This window comes from Asparagus officinalis, chromosome 7, assembly GCF_001876935.1.
Source record: "Asparagus officinalis chromosome 7, Aspof.V1, whole genome shotgun sequence".
In the NCBI taxonomy this organism is placed as follows: Eukaryota; Viridiplantae; Streptophyta; class Magnoliopsida; order Asparagales; family Asparagaceae; genus Asparagus; species Asparagus officinalis.
In genome coordinates this window covers 70474664-70494659 of record NC_033800.1, presented here as the reverse complement: position 1 = coordinate 70494659, position 19996 = coordinate 70474664, and the positions used below count along the sequence as shown (strand labels likewise).

The 19996-nt window shown below is 34.6% G+C and overlaps 1 protein-coding gene across 5 annotated transcripts; it reads right to left on the bottom strand.

The window, feature by feature from the left end:
• LOC109848823 (receptor-like serine/threonine-protein kinase NCRK) lies at window positions 5872-16582 on the bottom strand. 5 transcript variants are annotated; one of them, XM_020418511.1, is made up of 11 exons: window positions 16290-16582; window positions 14964-15110; window positions 14280-14411; window positions 14022-14141; window positions 13193-13294; window positions 10287-10550; window positions 9382-9623; window positions 8342-8641; window positions 7462-7698; window positions 7133-7360; window positions 5872-6415 (listed from the first exon to the last, which is right to left on the bottom strand). In XM_020418511.1, exons 3-11 carry the CDS (start codon window positions 14347-14349, stop codon window positions 6101-6103), a joined length of 1878 nt encoding a protein of 625 aa, XP_020274100.1. In that variant the 5' UTR covers window positions 14350-14411; window positions 14964-15110; window positions 16290-16582; the 3' UTR covers window positions 5872-6100. The 5 variants fall into 5 exon arrangements, with proteins under 5 accessions (XP_020274100.1, XP_020274101.1, XP_020274102.1 ...); XM_020418512.1 differs by lacking the exon at window positions 16290-16582 and adding an exon at window positions 15303-15474; XM_020418513.1 differs by lacking the exon at window positions 14964-15110.

Below are 19996 nucleotides of genomic sequence, written 5' to 3'. Positions count from 1 at the left end.
AATCAATTAAAAATAGTAAATCAACTCCAAAAATCATTAAATTTTGAGGGAAGGTTCTAGACATGTAGATGAATATGTTAGAGAAAGAATTTCTGAAATATCACTTCCCAGTTGAGAGGAGTAATTGTTTGAAAACAGATATACAGTTTCTAAAAAAAAAACTGCTGAAAACACGTTTATGTAAATTCAATTGAAAATAACAAAACAGCTACAAAATTAGTAAAACTTGGGGAAATGTTTGTATATATGATGATAAACATGTAAACAAGAAAATTTTCAAATCTGATTTCCCAATTGTGAAAACGCATCTGTTTTGCAAAAACATGCACGAACATGTGCACGAACATGAGCTTATAATTGTGAAAACGCATCTGTTTTGCAAAAACATGCACGAACATGTGCACGAACATGAGCTTATTAAAAATTTAATTTTGTAAATTTAAATAAACATAACAAATTAATTCCAAAATTGATAAAACTTTGGGAAACATTTATAAACATGAAATTGAACATGTTAGAAATAAAATTTCTCAAATTAAATTTTCCATTTGTGAAAACTCATGTATTTTGTAAGTGTGTCCAAAACATGAAAATGTGATATACATAAAATTTGATGTTTTGACATAAATAATGTTTTAAAACCCTATGAAATGATTTTATAGACTTAATAAAATATGTATACAATGATTGTTAAGTCCATAAACCAAAACTTGTGTATATATATAACTGTATATATAAAAATCAAATATGTGTGTATATATGATTGAGCTTAAAGTACTAACACACATAATATAAAACCTAAACTAAATATACCCAAGTTTGATTGATCTTCGATGTAGCTCAACTTGGTATACTTGCGGATAAAGCTAGAATTTGGATCTTCAATTTGAATTGCATAGGCTTCACTCCACAATTCCGCCAACCTCCATTTGATATGATCGTGAATGCTCGATTTCATCCATCATTTAACTTGTTGTTTGTCTACAATAAATAAAAATACATAAATACTAGACAAACAACATTAGTGGTAAATTGTTTGTTAAACATCGTCAAAACAAAGAGGCTAACAATCTTCCCTTTTTTGATGATGACAAACAATTTACAAAAAGGATATATGCATGAAATTAAATGAATATACAAAGTATAATATATCATGCATATAAACAAGAAGAATATACTCACAATATTTCTTCTCCTTTGACAACATCAAAAAGGGGACAAAGGGATGAAGAGAGCGAAAGCTCCCCCTATCAATATGCATTGGTGAGTATAAAAACAATAATAAAAAAGGGAAGACCTCCTATCAAAATGCCTTATGGAATATATGCAATAATGATCAAGGCACACATATGTGAGCAAGCATAGATGAATATGCAAAATATCACTCACATACAAAAAGACAATGAGAACACATATAAATATGTCAATATGAAAATAGTGTCTCATTAACACAAAAAAATAAAAACTATGTAAAAATAGATTTATGAAAACAAATGAAAGAATAACATGAGAATCATGCAAAAAGTTTTCAAATGAAAACAAATCACTCAAGTGAAATCATAAATCAAATGAAATCTATAAAAACATAAAACCAAACCATCATTGATTTTCAAAAATCAAGAGAGGCAACTATATCTAGCTCTTGAGTTAGTATCAACCCATATAAACATTTTAGCACCCGGTAAACAAGATTTGGGAACAAATACCCAATACCTAATAAATCCGAGGGGTTATATACACACAAACCTCTCATCAAAACAAAGTATATATATAAAAAAATATTTGATCACGAAAGCAAATTTTCTTTGAAAGTTTTGATCAAATCATATAAAGAGTGCATTATAAAGCATAAATAGATGATCCATAAGCATAAACACATAAATGTCATCATATAAGTGATTTATAATGAATTCAAAAATACAAATCAAACAAACACTTTCTTTTAAAGATTTTGAAAGTAGTTTTCAATAAAATCTAAAGATAAAAATCATCTTTAAGAACATGAAAAACTAAAAACATAAAAATTTGTTCTTAAAGATTAAACAAGTTTTGGCACCCAATTACTCTTGGTACCTAAGAGTCTATGACATGACCCCTATCATTAAAGCTCAAAGCCCTTAGGTTATGAACCCATTTGGGCGCATTTAGTGCACGAACATGGTCAAAACAAAAATTGTGTAAATGACCTTTCTGATTGCAATAAGTGCAATGAAAGAGGCCCATTTGATTTTGTTGACCAAGTGGCGGTACACAGGAATCATTTGCAAACATAGATGGTCTTTTAAGATTATTTTACAAATGAGAATATTGTTAAACAAATGTGGTTTATTTAAAATTTTTGGCAAGTTTGAATATTTTCTCAAATCAAAACAAAACTTTGCCAAATGGCCAAATCTACCACAAAAATTACATTTAAACACATTATCATGCTTATGATGAATTTTATGAGTATGAGCATGTGAATGTGTATGTGTACATGAAGATGAAGCTTGATGGATACACAAGGAACATTAGGTTTCATGGGTTTACGTGCATCATAGCAAAATTTAGCTAAATGGTCTTTACGACCGCAAATTGAGCATTTGTAAACTTTGCTATACAAGTGTGCATAGTGTGTGGGTGATTTAGAAGTTGTAATACTAGATTTAACACACTTGTCCATAAGTCTCTTATGATTATCAATGCATGTGTTAAGAGTTGAATTTAAAGATGAAATGCGATGTTTAATGTTATTCAACTCATCATTAGGCATAGAAGCATTGACAATAGAAGTAAGAGCAAACATGGTCATATTTAAATGATGTGAATTCATTTCTTATAGCCTCTACTTCTAACATGACATTGTTTTTCTCATGAGTTAACTTAGCAACATTTGAGATTAAAGAACCATGATCCAACTTTAATTTTTTTTTGTTTTCTTTTGGGATCACATTCTCATTAGAAATAGTCTCAAACCTAGATGCTAACAACTCATGATCGGATTTTAAACTAACATGCTTGCTTTTTAGATCTATAAAATTATTATACAATTTAGTATAGGCATGCATTAATCTATCATATGCATAAACGAGTTCATCACTAGATAAATCATTAATCGATTCGAACTCGCAAGCCTCACTAGGGCTATCGCCTAGTGGCCGTGTGCATGATGCTCCATATGAACTTGAAGCGGGATCCTCCAAAGCTTGTCGAATCGCCTCCAAGTCCCCTTGATGTGCTTCAATAAGTTTTCATAAGTCGTAAGCACTATCAAAATGAACAAACTTGTTAGACATAGATGAATTAAGAGCATTTAGCAAATATTCTAACAAAATCTTGTTCATTGTAAACATCCTTTTATCATGTTTGCTCCACTTGGATTTCTCTAACATGGGCACAATATAAGCATTTTTAATAATTTTCCATAAATCGAAATGTTTAGATCTAACAAATATATTAAATCTAGAACACCATTGGTCATAGGGAAAATCATTAAATTTAGGAACAATACTAGAATCATAGCCTAAACAAGATGCACCATTCATATCCATAATTTATAAAAATACGCAAGCAAGATACAAATGCAATCAAAACAAGATTAGCACAAAAAGATAACTTGGATCTTTAACTCAAGGCGATTAGACCGTAAATCAAAGAGCACCAAGCTCTGATACCAATTGTTAGATCCTAGAGGGGGGTGATTAGGGTCTTATGCTAATCTAATCCGATTAAATGCCAATTAAAAATAATTAACAAGTTGTATTCTTGCAAGTTTTATGCCAATTAAAAGTAATAACAAGTTCTCCTAGCAAGTATAAAATATAACAAGATATGTGAGCTAGGATAAGTGATATACACAAGGGTAAACAAAATAAACAAGATAGTGGATGATATAAATAATGAGCAATGAACAATGACGACAAGAAATATAAACATTAGAGAAGTGCACCAAAGCAAACTCAAACACACGATATGATCACGGAGTTCGGACCTTCCGTCCTACGTCTCCGCTCCCCCACTCTCGGGAAGAAATTCACTATCACAATCGGGTTTTCTACGGTTACCCGAATAACGTTTATACCTCACAATGTCGGTTTTCAACGCTCACCGATCAACGTTCACACCCCATACTCTTACTCGGTTTTCTAGCTCATCGAAAACTTTACAACAACACATTCGGTGTTCTAGCTCATCGAAAACCTTACAATCTCACAATATAACAAAAGTTGTTCTCTACAATGGATGAGAACTCAATTAAGCACAACTCAATGTTACAATCCCACAACCCAAATTATACTATGAATGTAAATACAATAAGCTCAAGTGGATGTGTGTAAACAATAAGTGAAATCAAATCTAAACTTAATATAAATCTAGCTTTAATAAAATGATAATCAAACAAATATATATAAGCTAGAAATAGAGTTTAGAAAACTTCTCAATAGATCAAGAGATATAGGGAGAATAGTTGGATGCTCAAACTCCAATAGATGATCTCCTCAAGCTCTTGTAGAATTGATTTTACAAACTCAAACTCTCAAATGCTTAAAAGCTTTTTAAACAAACACTAAATAAAACTTAAACCCTTGTTAAAACTTTGTTAAAATATTTTTTTGGGGTATGAGAATAGTTATGGCAAAGGGGTATATATAGGGTAGAAGAAAACAACCCAAAAAACCCCAAAAACCCACTAAAAACAAAAATCAGCAAGTTATCGTTACTGTGCAACGGTAACTTCGGCGGTCGACCGCGAGAAGTAAAACTGCAAAACTGCTCTTTGGACTGCTGACGGTCGACCGTGGCGGTCGACCGCACTGTAACACGGTCGACCGTACTTTTTCAGATTTTGACAGATGCTGAAATTTTGCGTATCTGGCTTTGTAAAATCAATTAAAAATAGTAAATCAACTCCAAAAATCATGAAATTTTGAGGGAAAGTTCTAAACATGTAGATGAACATGTTAGAGAAAGAATTTTTGAAATATCACTTCCCAGTTGAGAGAAATAATTGTTTGAACACAGATATACAGTTTCTAAAAAAAATTGCTGAAAACACGTTTATGTAAATCCAATTGAAAATAACAAAACAACTACAAAATTAGTAAAACTTGGGGAAATGTTTGTATATATGATGATAAACATGTAAATAAGAAAATTTTCAAATCTCATTTCCCAATTGTCAAAACGCATCTGTTTTGCAAAAACATGCACGAACATGTGCACGAACATGAGCTTATTAAAAATTTGATTTTGTAAATTCAAATAAACATAACAAATTAATTCCAAAATTAATAAAACTTTAGGAAACATTTATAAACATGAAATTGAACATGTTAGAAAAAGAATTTCTCAAATTAAATTTTTTATTTGTGAAAACTCATGTATTTTGCAAGTGTGTCCAAAATATGAAAATGTGATATACATAAAATTTGATGTTTTGACATAAACAACGTTTTAAAACCCTATGAAATGATTTTATAGACTTAATGAAATATGTATACAATGATTGTTAAGTCCATAAACCAAAACTTATGTATATATATAACTATATATATAAAAACCAAATATGTGTGTGTATATATGATTGAGCTTAAAGTACTAACACACATAATATAAAATCTAAACTAAATATACTCAAACTTGATTGATCTTCGATGTAGCTCAACTTGGTACACTTGCGGATAAAGCTAGAACTTGGATCTTCAATTTGAATTGCATAGGCTTCACTCCACAATTCCGCCAACCTCCATTTGATATGATTGTGAATGCTCGATTCCATCCATCCTTTAACTTGTTGTTTGTCTGCAATAAATAAAAATACACAAATACTAGACAAACAACATTAGTGGTAAGTTGTTTGTTAAACATCGTCAAAACAAAGAGGCCAACAACTTTTTCTACGGAAATAAAACCCATGAGAGGTCGTCTATTCTTCCTTGAGCGCTATCTACTACAAAGAACAGCTTGTTTTCGCTAAAACATTTTATACAACAACAGCCCTCCAGATAATGACATAACTTGAGATTTCCAGATTTCCTCGCCTCTCAGTTTTATGTACAAAGTATAACTAAGCATAGAGATAAATTAAAACCTGCAACTCCTAGTTATTCCGTAAAATTTCTCAAAGAGATCGACAATTTGGCTGAACAAATGATTCAAAGCGAGGCTCTGTCAAGTCCACAGTCTCATCATCTGGTGATCGCCAGCTGCGAGTGCCCGAAGTTAAGAGGATCAATTTCTCCATATATTCAGCTGATAGAACCGTGTGTGCATTTTTCTTCTCTGGGTCATCACACAGGTTGCGATCGACTGCCAATGGCAGCGAACATCTTGCTTGCGTTTTTTCTGAATTTGCTTGAACTGTTTGGGGAATTTCAACTGAAGAAGCTCGCTTATCTGTTTGCGGGCCACTTTTGATGCTGCGAAAGGAGGAACTCTGCAGGAAACAATAAGAAGAATCACAATGCAGAACTCTGCAGGAAACAATGAGAAGAAATTGCAATGCAGTTGGGCTGGGCTAAGATATGCTCTTCCTAATATACGAACTTGCTTATGTTTCATCTATGATTCTATATATGGATATTACAACAAGATCATTATTTATTGATAAAATCTACCCTTATGAATACCCAACTTTACAATCTGTTATTTGCCCTATAATACAAACCTGCATAGCTACGTTCACAACAAATGTTCAAAAAATAAATATCTTTACATCTACATCATTTAACGAATTGAACAATTCTTAAACATGTAGATATGACGTCCTTGAATAATATTACATAGTCTTATCTTCAGAAGTACCCGGCATCTCAGATTGCTCTGAGTACCAATTCAATAATAAAAAAGAATTTCTTGTTGATCCAAATGAAATCCGAATACTAATTAGGACACACACAGAAGATAGGGCCACAATAAAGGATGCTTATCAAAAACTGTGAACTCAAGTTCTAAAGACATTTCATTGATGTCCATCCTATTTTAAGTCCTGCTTCATTACTATTTCGTGAATTGAGAATGACAAGGCAGTAGAGTCATTTTAACATAAGGAAATTGCGACATCATCATTATTGTGTGAACTACAGCAACTGGTAATTAGAAATGTTGTTTTAACTAATCAAGAATTTAAAAGCAAAAAGGAAAATATACTTACCATAATAAGGCCTGAAGGAAAATTTCTCTTTTTAACCTTATCAGGTGCAATGGTTGAGAGGATTTGAACAACTTCACTCATGGATGGTCGTGATTCTGGGTCCCACTGCAGGCATTCTCGGGCTAAATGAGCCATTATATGCATCTCTTCTTCTGGGAAATTTCCTTTTAAAACAGGATCAGGCAATTCGGTGACTACTAACCTACTATCTCGCAATCGAGCGGTTGCCTACAGTTTCGTACACGCAATAAAAATTTAAGTACATGATAAATTCCTTCATATACACATGCTTCAGTTGTAAATGACAACTAAAACAGTGAAAAGCTTACCCATATTACAAGGCTCTCATCAACTTTATTAGGTGATTTATGAATAGGTTGACGACCGCTGATCAGCTCCAGAATTACCACGCCAAAACTGAAGACATCGGATTTAAGTGATGCTTTGCCAACAATGGCATATTCTGGTGCAAAATATCCAAATGTTCCTAGCATTCTGGCTGGAGAATTGGAACAACTAGTAAGATCATCGCTCAACAAACGCTTGGCCATACCAAGGTCAGTAATCTGCATAGTAAGATAAATATAGATGTAAACACCATATTCTCACTGCATGAAACAAGATCTATCTGAACCAATAAACAAAAGAAATCAACGCATGCTCAGTATGCCCACATGAGCAGTTCCTCTTCTCTCCTACGCAAATGAGATTATCATCTTAAATTTCAATTTCAACTACTCAAATTTTTGTTACTTATCTATGCTATTCTAATAGTTTGGGTTTAATGATTGGGTTGTTTTAAGGTCACTTCTCCTATATAGCTAACATTGAATCATATCTATGATGTGATGATCAAGAATAATATCTATGTGTTGCAATATTTTAACATGCTCAATTTGTTAAGAGAGGAGAAGAATATTCATGGATTCGTGTCTATTTGAAGACAAAAAAGATGAGTTTGAGATGACAGCTCATTTTTCTAAATAAGCTATCAAGAGATAGACATATGATGAGAATCCAGCTAGTCACATCCAAAAGTGAGTTTTCCTGCTTATATCTCTCGGTAGCTCACTTTGCTAAATGAGGTGGCAAGTCATATCCAATATCCCCTTTGAAGAATATATTGTTTAGGCATTTGCTGAAAGAAGGGAACTTTCGTAGGATTAGTTGTATTACATTCATTGTAACTTCAATAAGCAAGATTCTTACCTTAGCTCTGTATTTTTCATCTAAAAGAATGTTTGTGGACTTGATGTCTCGATGCAAAATCCTTGGAGCAGCTGCTTCATGTAGATATTCCAAGCCCCTTGCAGATCCTAGTGCAATTCTAACTCGTGTAGTCCAGTCCAAGGGTTCTTTACCGTGCAATGCATCTAAACAATCTCTTAAATTGCCATTTGACATGTACTCAAATACTAGGAGCCTCTCGAAATTCTTTCCATGGAATTCACAGCAGTACCCAAGTAAAGGAACCACATGGCAGTGGTTTAATCTTGAAATTAATTCAATCTGTTCCACAAAAGTTTGAAGAACTGAGATGGTAAGAAGATGCAAATGCTGTTATATGACAAAATGAGGACTTTAAACCAGATGATTTATTCAGTAAAAAGAAACAGTCTAAAAACAGTTATAACATGGGTCTTGGAACACCTATTTCGGGCAATGATTATTTATTGAAATGGCAATATTACTTGCCATGTCATACATATACATAATTTCAGTTTCCTTTGTATGAAAATGGTTTGAATCCAGTTTCATTTAGGACATCTAAACACACGAAGAATTAAAAAATTGGTTTATTTGTGTATGCCCCTTTATGCTTATTTGCTAAATGACCCCCAAAATCTCAAGAATTTGCAAACCTAACCCCAAATCATCAACTTTGGAAAAGGATACCCCTCAAAGTCAACAATCATCTACTTAGATAGGCTACCTTGTAATTGCAATGTGAAAACATCAATAAAATAGTCAAAATTTCACTCTCCATTCCAATAAAGTTAATGATTTGTTGATTTGGGGTTTTTTCCTCCCTAAGTTGATGATTTAGGGTTAGTTTTGCAAAATATTGAGATTTGGCAGGAATTTGGCATAATATTGAAATTTGGGGGGTGATTTTGCAAATACCCATGATTGAAGGGGTATATGTACCCATAATAAAATAAAATAAAATAAAAATTTGCCTAAACAATTAACTGCAAGAATAATCACAATAATCAGATCGATGACTGCATAAGTGCATTAATGATTACCTCAGTCAGAAAGTCATATTCAGCTTCGGGCCCAGCAGACAGTTTAATTTTCTTAATGGCAACCACTCTACCATCTAGAAGTTGACCTCGGTAAACATTGCTGCTTCCTCCAATGCCTATCAAATTAGCATTTGAAAATTTATCTGTTGCTTTCTCCAATTCAACAAATGGAAATTGGACAATTGCTCCCGGTAAGGTTCCCCTTTCACTTCTACAAAGGAAAGAAATCCTTCTGAAACATGCTGCATAAATATGAGATACAGTTCAGCAGTGTTGGGGAGTAATCAGCCCCAATCTAGAGTTGATGGACTTAAAGCAGAAACCAATTTTAACCCAAAAAGTAAAGCTACTAGGTATTGGCCCCAACTTTTATTTTAAACTGACCTTCAGGTTTCGCTTTGGACTTTACTTTTTTCTTTTCTTTTTAATTACTTGGACCATAAAATTAGCTCGGATACCATTTGTGGGGATAATTGGGCCCAACTCCTACTTTAAACTCACCTTCAGGTTGACCATTAACTTAGCTCGGACACCATTTGTTAGGGAGTAATCGGGCCCAATTTAGAGTTGATGAGCTATAAACAAAAGCTATGAACCAATTTTAACCCAAAAGCTATAGCTACTAGGTATTGGCATCAACTCCTATTTAAACTTTTCGCTTTTGCTTATCCTATCTGATGTGGGACTATACTCACATATTAATAATCTCACCACGCAGGAGGTATGCTACATCAAGATTAAAAAAATCACCTTAAATAAAACCCTATAAAGTTCATTATAGTTTTCTAATAAAAAGTTTTTTGTTAGTTTTGTGCAAAAACCTCAAAGTTCATGGCAGTTTTGTGAAATTTAGCTAAAATTAAATTCATACTATTATAAAAACTTGGCAGGAAATTCAAAGTTACCTGTGATGGGATTAAAGTGAGAATTGATCTTTGCTTGGTACTCTGGGAATGAAGCAGACCGCTGGCTAATTAAGTTTGTTCGACTATTCCAACTTGACTCTTTGTCTGAGGATAATGTTGGTGGCTTTGCAGAAAACTTATCTTTGCGGTAGAAATAAAATGCAATGGAACAGAGAAAACCAATAGTCATGACACATAGTAAGAGAATGACAATAACACCTTTGATGGCTAAGTTCTTTTTAGCAGTGGATCTTCCTGGAGAACCTGCATAGATTAAGAAGAAGAAAAATACTTATACGAGTATTAAAGAAATTATATTTATAGATATACTTTAAAAGGCATATATTTCAGCCTATGTTACCTAGGTACTTCTAATCTGAATCTGTACATGTATCCGACATGTATCCATACACGTATCCAAACTTCTTGGACATTCCTTACATATATGCATACATTTATTCGGGCATGTACTCAATTATACAATACATGTTTTAATTTAAATCACTTGTTATACAGTTTTTGAACATATATCCTACACTTCACATCCACTTCTTGAAACTCTTTGGACATAGGTCAAGTTTGAAATTATGATTTTGAAGCGTCATTTGGATGTCTAGTTCAAAAACTAGTGGGTTTCCACATTATAATCCACATAGTAAAAAAACATAAAAATATTGTAGGAATTTTAATTATTATCCTTGTTCTCATATAAATTATTAATTCCAATATATAATATGTGTATATCATATATTCACTTTAAAAGTGGGAGTTGAGGAAAAAATTTTCATAGACAATATTATCCCTACTCTTTTTTGATATTACATTATATTCTTAACTAAACTAAATACATTAATGATCTTTATTAATTAATTATATTATATGCCACTTGTCGAATTGGTATAACTAAGGACATCTTATAGAACTATAAGTAATCTAAAAGAGCAAATATTTAAACGTAACTTAGATATTAGTCCCTTGATTTTAAATATTCAATAATTCTATATTAGTCCCTAAAAATTTTGAAGTTGCTTGTAATATTGAATTATTAAAGATTTGAGAGGCAAATATGTAAATAAGCCATAGCTAAAAGAAGGGTTAATTTTTGAAAACCCCTCAAGTATGGGGGTTGTCTCAGAACACACTCAACTCATTTAATTTGAGAAAACACCCCTAACTATAGAGGTGTCGTAGATAATTCCTCTCAGCTTTAACAATTTTAGAACCCCCCCTCAACTTTTGGTATGTCACATAAAAACTCCCCTGACCTTTTACACTTCTCTCAACAAACTCTCTTAATGTTGTTACTTTAATATGTGATTTGGATGAAAAAGAAACCGTTTTAGTTAAAAAGAAACCGTTTTAGTTAAAAAGAAACCCTCAACTGATAATAATGACTAATTTATGATGTCTTTCCCCTTTATATCTCTTCTTTTTCTTTCATCTTGCAAAAATCAAGGTAATTCTTTTCTGGTTGAGGGATACTTGTCACATAATAGATTAGACTCAATGGTGTTAGTTTTGAGGGATGAGAAAAGTTGGGGGGGGGGGGGGGGGATGGGGTTAAATCAAAATTTTAAAGTTGAGATGGATTATCTGTACCCTAAACTTGGGGGAGATTTCTCAACTTAAAATAGTTAAAGTGGGTTTTCTGATAACCACCCCCGCAATAGTTGAAAGGAAGTTTTATAAAATTAACCCTTAAACAAAGCACGATTTTATGGCACATTTGGCATCAATTTTATAAAAGCGGATTTTATACCATGACTAACATTCACAAGACTGATTGGGTTATTTGTCCTTAAATTAACTTTAAAAATTTATTACTATAGATTCTCTAGGAGAAATTTACTTTTTATTTGGGATGGTATGAGAACCTTTTGATTCTTCTTGCTTTTCACGACTCAGATTTAATCATTTGACAAAATAATCATATGACAAAATAAATTATGCTATTCATTTTATGTTACTCACCTTCTTATAAGTTTATGAAAAACATAGCTTGGATATGAGTACGGTTGCAAATATTGGATTCTTCTAACTCCTTAATTTAAATTTTTGAATGTTGTTTGACATTGGATAAATCTAAACTATTTTGTTAAAATACAATCCATATTGGTGCATAATATGTATAAATCATTCTCAGATTATATTTTATAATTTTCTGACACTAGAGAGTAACCATTTTGGGAATTTTAAACAAACCAATTAGTATAGTTAGGAAGATGTGGAAGGATTAGAGTATTATATTTTGGAATTGATTACATAATTTGTGTTTTCTTTCCTGAAGTTGCACATTTTGACTCAGTGTATTCCAGAAAAAAGCTTTTGAACTACTATAATACTTGATCACCAGCTGTAAACAACAGTGGAAGTGATTTTTTTATAACTTCATAAACTCTAATAAGACTAGCTAAAACCTGTCATTTTTCTTTGATGAATTCAAGAAAAATCATTAATATTTGAAGATTCTAAACTTCATTGTCCGTCTAGAAGGCAAGATGTTGAGACCAACAAGGTTTTACTCATAGAAATATCCAAAATATTTAAAATATATTATGATAATCATAAACTTTTTCGCAACCTTTTAAAGTAGATAAATAAACCTAAAATACACAATTAAGATATTTGACCATGTGCAATGCATATGCATTCCACCTAGTAAATATTTATATAGTCGCATCCCTGTACCCTACCTTTTACAAATTTGTCGTGTCCCGCACTCGTACCCCGTACCCGTACATGATGCAACATAGTTCACCTGACTAGTTTGTTGGGTTTCCTTACGTAATATGTATTGATCAATGAATAAGTAACTCTTTATCATTGCATACAAGAATCAGTAATTTTAATCAGGTACTTGTTAATAAAACAATATGCTAGCCCTCAAGAAACAAACAAGAACATACCAGAAGTGCAATTGCAGGAGGTAAAACAACTAGCATCATGAATGGCTCCAGAGGCTTGAACAGTTCCATTTGATACACACGAGCAATTCCATCCTCTGCTATCTGCCATGAGGACCACACATTTTAATATTGTCATTAAGAGATCATTACTCAAAAACCATATCCTTAAACTTAATGTATAAATTATGGGAATTATGTATATTAACAAAACAAGTTCTTGGAGAGTCTGAAAAACTCCATCCTCCACTAACGGAGTCCGCTCATTTAACTGGTTGAGTTAGATATTTCCGAGTATACATTAGCCTTGGGATTAGAGATTCCAAAACCAAGCACTAATCTGGTAAGGGATGCCTTGAGTTTAAAAAGACATGATCCAGAAACTCACCTTAAAATATATCTTTGTTATATTGGATAGCAATCAAAATTATTTTCTATTACACATTCAAATTGGGTATGCTATAGACGTATAATGATTCCTAGAAACCTATAAGCCTTATAAAATGATGTCTTATATTCGCACTTAAATCTACTAGCAGTTAGGACACAGAGTTGTGAAAGGTTATCACAAGTCACACTAACATATGAGATATGATTATGGGACTCAGTCATTGGGATGGAGATCGGCATATGTAAATAATGAGCAAATATATAAATAAGTGTCGCTCGAATTCTCTATGACTTGTCATCTAAGAGATAAGAGAGTTCAGACTTTTGTAGTTAACAAATCCCGAGATAAATTTATGTTAGCAAATACCTGTATGAACATGTATTTACCGCATGACAGTAGTTCTACAGAAAACCGTTAGATTGAATTGGGTCAAATTCATACCAGGAATACAATCACAAGACGAAGAACAATTAGATGTGGGCGTATAATTTAATGCTCTTAGGGGAGCAGCAGCACATGTACACCTCCAGACTAACGTGTCTGCTACTTGTGCTGGTTCCTCTGCAAAAATTACATGGACGAATTAGATGTTAAGGTGTGCAAAGACAAAGCGAAGAGTATTTATATTTTTGAGAATTTATCCATTTACAGACAAGCTACTACAGCATTTGTATTCTAAAGCTAAATAATACAACTAACCGCAGAAAACACACTGTAAAACGAAAAATCCACAGAGACAAGCCAGGGAAATTTTCGGAAGCAGCTCCATTAGCTTCAGTTATAAACCCAGGCAGACAAAATATCCAAACTTCTTGCTCCCATTAGAATTACCTGAAGTGAAATGAGGAATACTTTAAATCATATCAGATAGAGTTCCCAATAGCCAAAAAAATTAATTTGCATATTGCTTTAATAAAACAGCATCATACAAATACCGCGATTCAACAAAATCAATCAGAACTGAAGGTTGTTTAGCTGTTCAGAGGGTCCACCGACATCAATAGATCATGGTATAAAATAGATTATCATATTGTTACTATGACAGTAACATTATAGATGGAACCATTTAATAATTGCAAAGGAGCAAACAACGCAAAACACAAGAGCACATTTCCATCACCGACATCGATTGTATCATAATGCGAAAAACAAATTGCTCAAAATGGGATAATTCTGCTGTTCAGAAAAAAGGCTTTCACTAGGACTATCATAGCACAATATGGTAATTGCAAAAGAATAAAGATAGTATAATGCAACACAAAGGCTTACTCTTAACTTAAACCAGATCATGCTGTAGACAAAGACTTAAAAACGTAATGAATCAATTTTCTGCAAAGTACACGATGTTTAAGAGCAAAATTGAAATGCATGTACTTTACTTACGACATTCAAGATTCTACTTCAATAAATCTCCCAAGACAATCTCAACTCCAAACGGATCGAAAATTATCCCCGAAAGCATCTAATTCTAGAGCGACCGACGTTTTTCTTCCACTCTCACTCCTCTAAACCCTGAACGCTAAAGCTCACCTACAAAGCATGCCATTATATCACTAAAAAAACATGAGACATTTCCATCTTTGAATATTTCAAAGTAACAACCCAGTCATAGCATTCCACATGACAATGAACAGCCCGAAAACGATATAGAGAATAGGATATCAAATTAAAAAATGGTAATAGAGACAAGAATCAAAGCTGAGAAAATCCCCCCTTGCCCACCTCAGATGAAAGCGACTTTCTGACAACCCCGAGCGAGACTCACCACCAGAGATCCGAGATATAAAATATAAAATAGAAAAATGGCAAATTTAATCTTTACTTTTCCCATTGAAAATCCTCACTTAAATACACACAAAGCTCTATCTCCAACTATTCAAAATTTGCAGTTGATTATCAACGGTCAGAAGACAAGGAGAAGTTGATACATACACTCCCCCTTTTTCTTTTTGCACGTTGAATTCCATTATTGTCTGTCATCAAAAGGGGGTGTAGCTGTTGAAGAGGGAGGATGTACATAGAGACAAGAGAGGAGCCTTAGCTTTAAAGACATGAAACAATAATAATTATTTATTAATTATTTCACCAATTCAAAAATAAAATATTTATTTCATCTAAAAACCAAAAAAAAAGATCGCAGACCCACCGCTCCCGTTGTCGGCGAGGGTCGTCCGTCCTTTTTTTTAAAGACAGGTTATGAAAAGATCGTCGGCATAAAGTGGGAATTTTACATGTTAGTCCCTATCAATTTCATTTATTGCGCATCAATCACTGAGAAAATGTGAACGTTGCGGGTGGAAAAGTTGTCGATTTATCAATAGAAAACGCGGCAACGAATCTGCGTGCACTTTTATTAATTAAAAAAAAAAAATTAAACAAATGGCTACTCATTAAGTCAGTTGGTTCCAGTTTCAAAATAAAGAAATTAAAGTAGAAAAAATAAAAATTGATTTACTAATAAGTTTCCATGAAACAAGCAGTGCAAATCCAGGGGCTTTTACGAATAATCAAACATGTCGGGTTGGAATACGCTGCATTTGAAGGGGGAAAAAAAATCACAAAGGATTGAATTCCGATCACGTGGGATCACGTGACGGGGGAATTGATGGATACGCACGCTCCTATTATCCTTCGAGTCGAAAATAAACAAGAATATACATATTTATATACAGAGGAAGCAATTTCAAATTCGGAGAGCGATCGCAGTACCTTGACGGAAAGAGACAGAGAGAGATCAGTAGCTTCAGTTGAGTAGAGTACTCCGGCGGATCATTGCACCGCCTGAAGAAATCAAGAGCTCTCTCTCTCTCTCTCTAGAGCTCGCTAGGGTTTCAGGGTGGAGAGAGAGAGGGGGAGAGCGACTATGAACTCAGAACGAAGAAGCAACTCTCTTTCTCTCTCTAAGATCGAGTTTAGGGGAGGGGGGAGAGAGAGAGAGTAACGGGGACCTCGGGAAGAGTGCGAGGACTGTAGTGAAGAGCGAAGTCCAAGAAAATATTATTACTATAATTGTTATCAATTGTATTTTTAATTTTAATCGGAGTTTGGAGAGAAAAAGAGCCCCTCTACCCGACAGTGGCCTCGTGACTTGGAGCTGAGCGACGGTGGAACGGACGGCTGAGATTTGAAAGGAGGGTCGAATCGGTTTTTTTTTTTGGAGTTCAGACGGAAGTTACGGAATTTACTAATCAGTTTATTAATCAGTTTATTTATGGAATTAATCCTAACAACAACTGTTTAGCTAAAGTGTGGCATCTTCTGAAGTTGAATAGATTATGAAGAACTAACTCCATTGTTTGGTTGACTAACCAAAAAAGGAAAAAACTCCATTGTTTGGTTAGAATTTCTAAGTTCTAACTTAGAATAATGAACATAGTAGTTAGGAATAATACGACTTCATAGTTTGGTTAGCTAAGCTTGTACCAGTGTTCGGTTGGCCTTTTGGAGACTTCTATATCTTTGTTTAATGTTTGGCAAGTGAATATTTAAAAGCTTTCTCTCTTAATATTCCCATTGTTCCACACCAAACAACCTAAAAACCTTAGTTGTTTTATTATTTCTTTTTTTTTTGACTGAAAAACAGGGAGAGGTTCCCTGTTCATAATATATATATATAAGGTTAACCAATAATTATGATTACACATAGATTATAAAAGTGAAGGGAAAGAAACATGAGGCGCATTGAGCGATAAGGAGCGGACCTTGTCGTCACCTATCAGAACAATTCGCCTATGTTTCAACCCACACAAAAGAGCAAACTACGAGAAAAAAAGGAAAAAAGAGAAAAGAAAAGACAGCAAAGTGATTGAACACCCGATAAAACAAACCACAGAAACAAATCCACCAAAAAGAAAAGATAAAGAGGGCTACGGAACCGGACAGAGCAATCTGTCAGAAAAGTAGACACCCTCATATACTGCGGCGAGCTTTTATTATTTCTTTTATCTTCAATGTCTACCACATTTAGAATATTTCTTTTTTGACCTATTGAGGGAGTTAATGCGTGCCGTGCGGAAGCATGCTCGCAAACTAACCGAGTTGGCAAGCGATGAGAGAAAAACCAAACACGAGTGCAATTCACAAAATTAACAGCCAAAATCACATAGACACAGAGATTTATGTGGTTCGGCAAATTGCCTACATCCACGAGGAAAGGATGGGGAGATTTCACTATATGGAGGAGAAACAACGGGTTACAATCTCTTAAATAACTCTCAAAATGACCCAACCAATGATTTCACACTCCCTCACAATAATCTCCCTCACAAAACTGCTCGAAACAATGCTAATTCTATGGTTAAGAAACCCTAGAAACGTGTGTTTCTATTTATATCAAAACTCAATCCAAAACAAACCAGGAAATAAATCCGGCCCAAATCCGCTTTCCGGTCGACCGCAGGGGTTGCACTGGTCGACCGTCCAGAGATAGATTCCAAGTTCCTGTAATGTGCACATTTTTGGTCGTCCAGTCAAACTCGTTCGGTCGACCGATCAGAGACAGGGTTTAAGACCCTGTAATCCAATAGGTCGTCGGTCGACCGGGCCTATGTCATCGATCGACCGACCTGATAGAAACCTGTAGTCTCTTCCCAGCTTCAAATTTCCTGTTTTCGCTACGTTTTCTACAATTCTTCACCTCGGTGAAGTGTTTTCAAAACTGAGCCGACACCAACATAAGCACCAATGCGTCGTCTCACTAAATCCGGCTGCACCAATGAGGTTGCCTACGTACCCCCTCTCCCAAGGGATCAAACCGTCTGTAGTTCATCCAAATGGCCGCAAACGACCTCAATAATCACGAATTTATAACAAGTTTCTATAATTATCAAACTTATTGCTCGGGACCACCTTTGTGAGCAAATCCGCTAGATTATCTTTTGTGTGGACCTTCACGAGCTCCATATCATCATCTTCAAGAACATCTCGAACGAAGTGATAACGAACGTCGATATGCTTCATCCTCGTATGAAAGACCTGATTCTTTACCAAATAAATAGCACTCATGCTATCATAATAAATGGTGACGGATCGCGCAAAACACCAAGATCCTCCAAAAGTCATTAAAGCCAAATTGCCTCTTTAACAGCCTCCGTAATCATCATATACTCTGCCTCCGTCGTTGACAAAGCCACAGTAGATTATAAGGTGCATCTCCAACACACCAATGCACGGGTCAAAGTGAACACATACCTGTAGGCGTTAAAAAATACTTACAGACATTCAAATACCACTCAAGGCAAAGAGAAGACGATAAACGCCATTCTCTTAATCAAAGGGGATCATTCAAAGGAAGAGAGACAACATGGAAGAATAATGTACTCACCAAACATGCAGTACATGGTGCCGCGGATAAGGCACGACAGTCTGTAAGGCCGCGGATAAGGCGCGGCAGCCTGTAGTGCCGCGGCTAAGGCGCGGCAGCCCATGGTGCTGCGCTAAGGCGCGACAGCATAAGGTGCAGCGGCTATTATAGGGCGTGCTATGGTGGTTACAAGACAGTTATATGATGATTATTTGAAATCCACGTGGCGGCATATCAGAGATAGAACGTGTGCTGACGTGAACAAGCAGTTAAACCATGAAAAATATGGTTAAAGGTCGTGGGAGAACAGTTTCAAGCACGATGGAACGTGGTGATAACCGATCCTTTGGCTACGGCAATCCACACTGCCGCGCCAATAGCCGCGGCAGTGTTGACTGACACGGCCAAAGAGCACTTGTTTGGTCAGTTATCTCACCCCTATTTCCACTGTTATGCACTGCTACCCCTATAAATACCTTTCTAGACACAAAATAAAGAAGGGAGAGAAGATTGGGGCATAGAGACTTGCACTTTTTGATAATTGGAGCAAGAGAGAGAGTCTTCCTTCTTCACAAACATCCTCAAGAAGCTTTTGGCGGTTCCTAGAGATCTAACCTCTGACTTGATCTTTAGAAGAGTGAACATCTTACATCGATAAGATATTCGCTTTAAATTCTTACTTCGATAAACGAAGGAAGAATTCCCAAAACCTTCACGATTCAATCAGAATCTGTGAATCGGTGGTCCACGGGCTAACGCACCCCCGGCAAAAGCAAAGATCCCACGCAAGCAGCGATCCAAACAACGATCCTGCGTTTGTTTCTAAAAAGTTATAATTTTCCTTTGTTGTGTAAAAGAAGTTATATAAAAAGACTATTTCTTTTGAATTTGTTGTAATCGATCGAAGATATAATAAATTCCACAATGAAACCAACTTTTGACGAAAACAAGCTGATGTAGGCGTCAAAAAATGCTTACAGACATTCAAATACCACTCAAGGTAAAGAGAAGACGATAAACGCCATTCTCTTAATCAAAGGGGATCATTCAAAGGAAGAGAGACAACATGGAAGAACAATGTGCTCACCAAACTTGCAGTACATGGTGCCGCGGA

What these genes read in the sequence shown, in the direction of transcription:
- LOC109848823 (XM_020418511.1), bottom strand. Translation starts at nt 14,349, where the DNA reads ATGGAGCTGCTTCCGAAAATTTCCCTGGCTTGTCTCTGTGGATTTTTC. An exon ending in CTCCTGCAATTGCACTTCTG is followed by an intron (nt 10,551 to 13,192) that starts GTATGTTCTTGT and finishes TAATCTATGCAG; the next exon opens with GTTCTCCAGGAAGATCCACT. An exon ending in TTCCTTCAGGCCTTATTATG is followed by an intron (nt 6,416 to 7,132) that starts GTAAGTATATTT and finishes TGTTTCCTGCAG; the next exon opens with AGTTCCTCCTTTCGCAGCAT.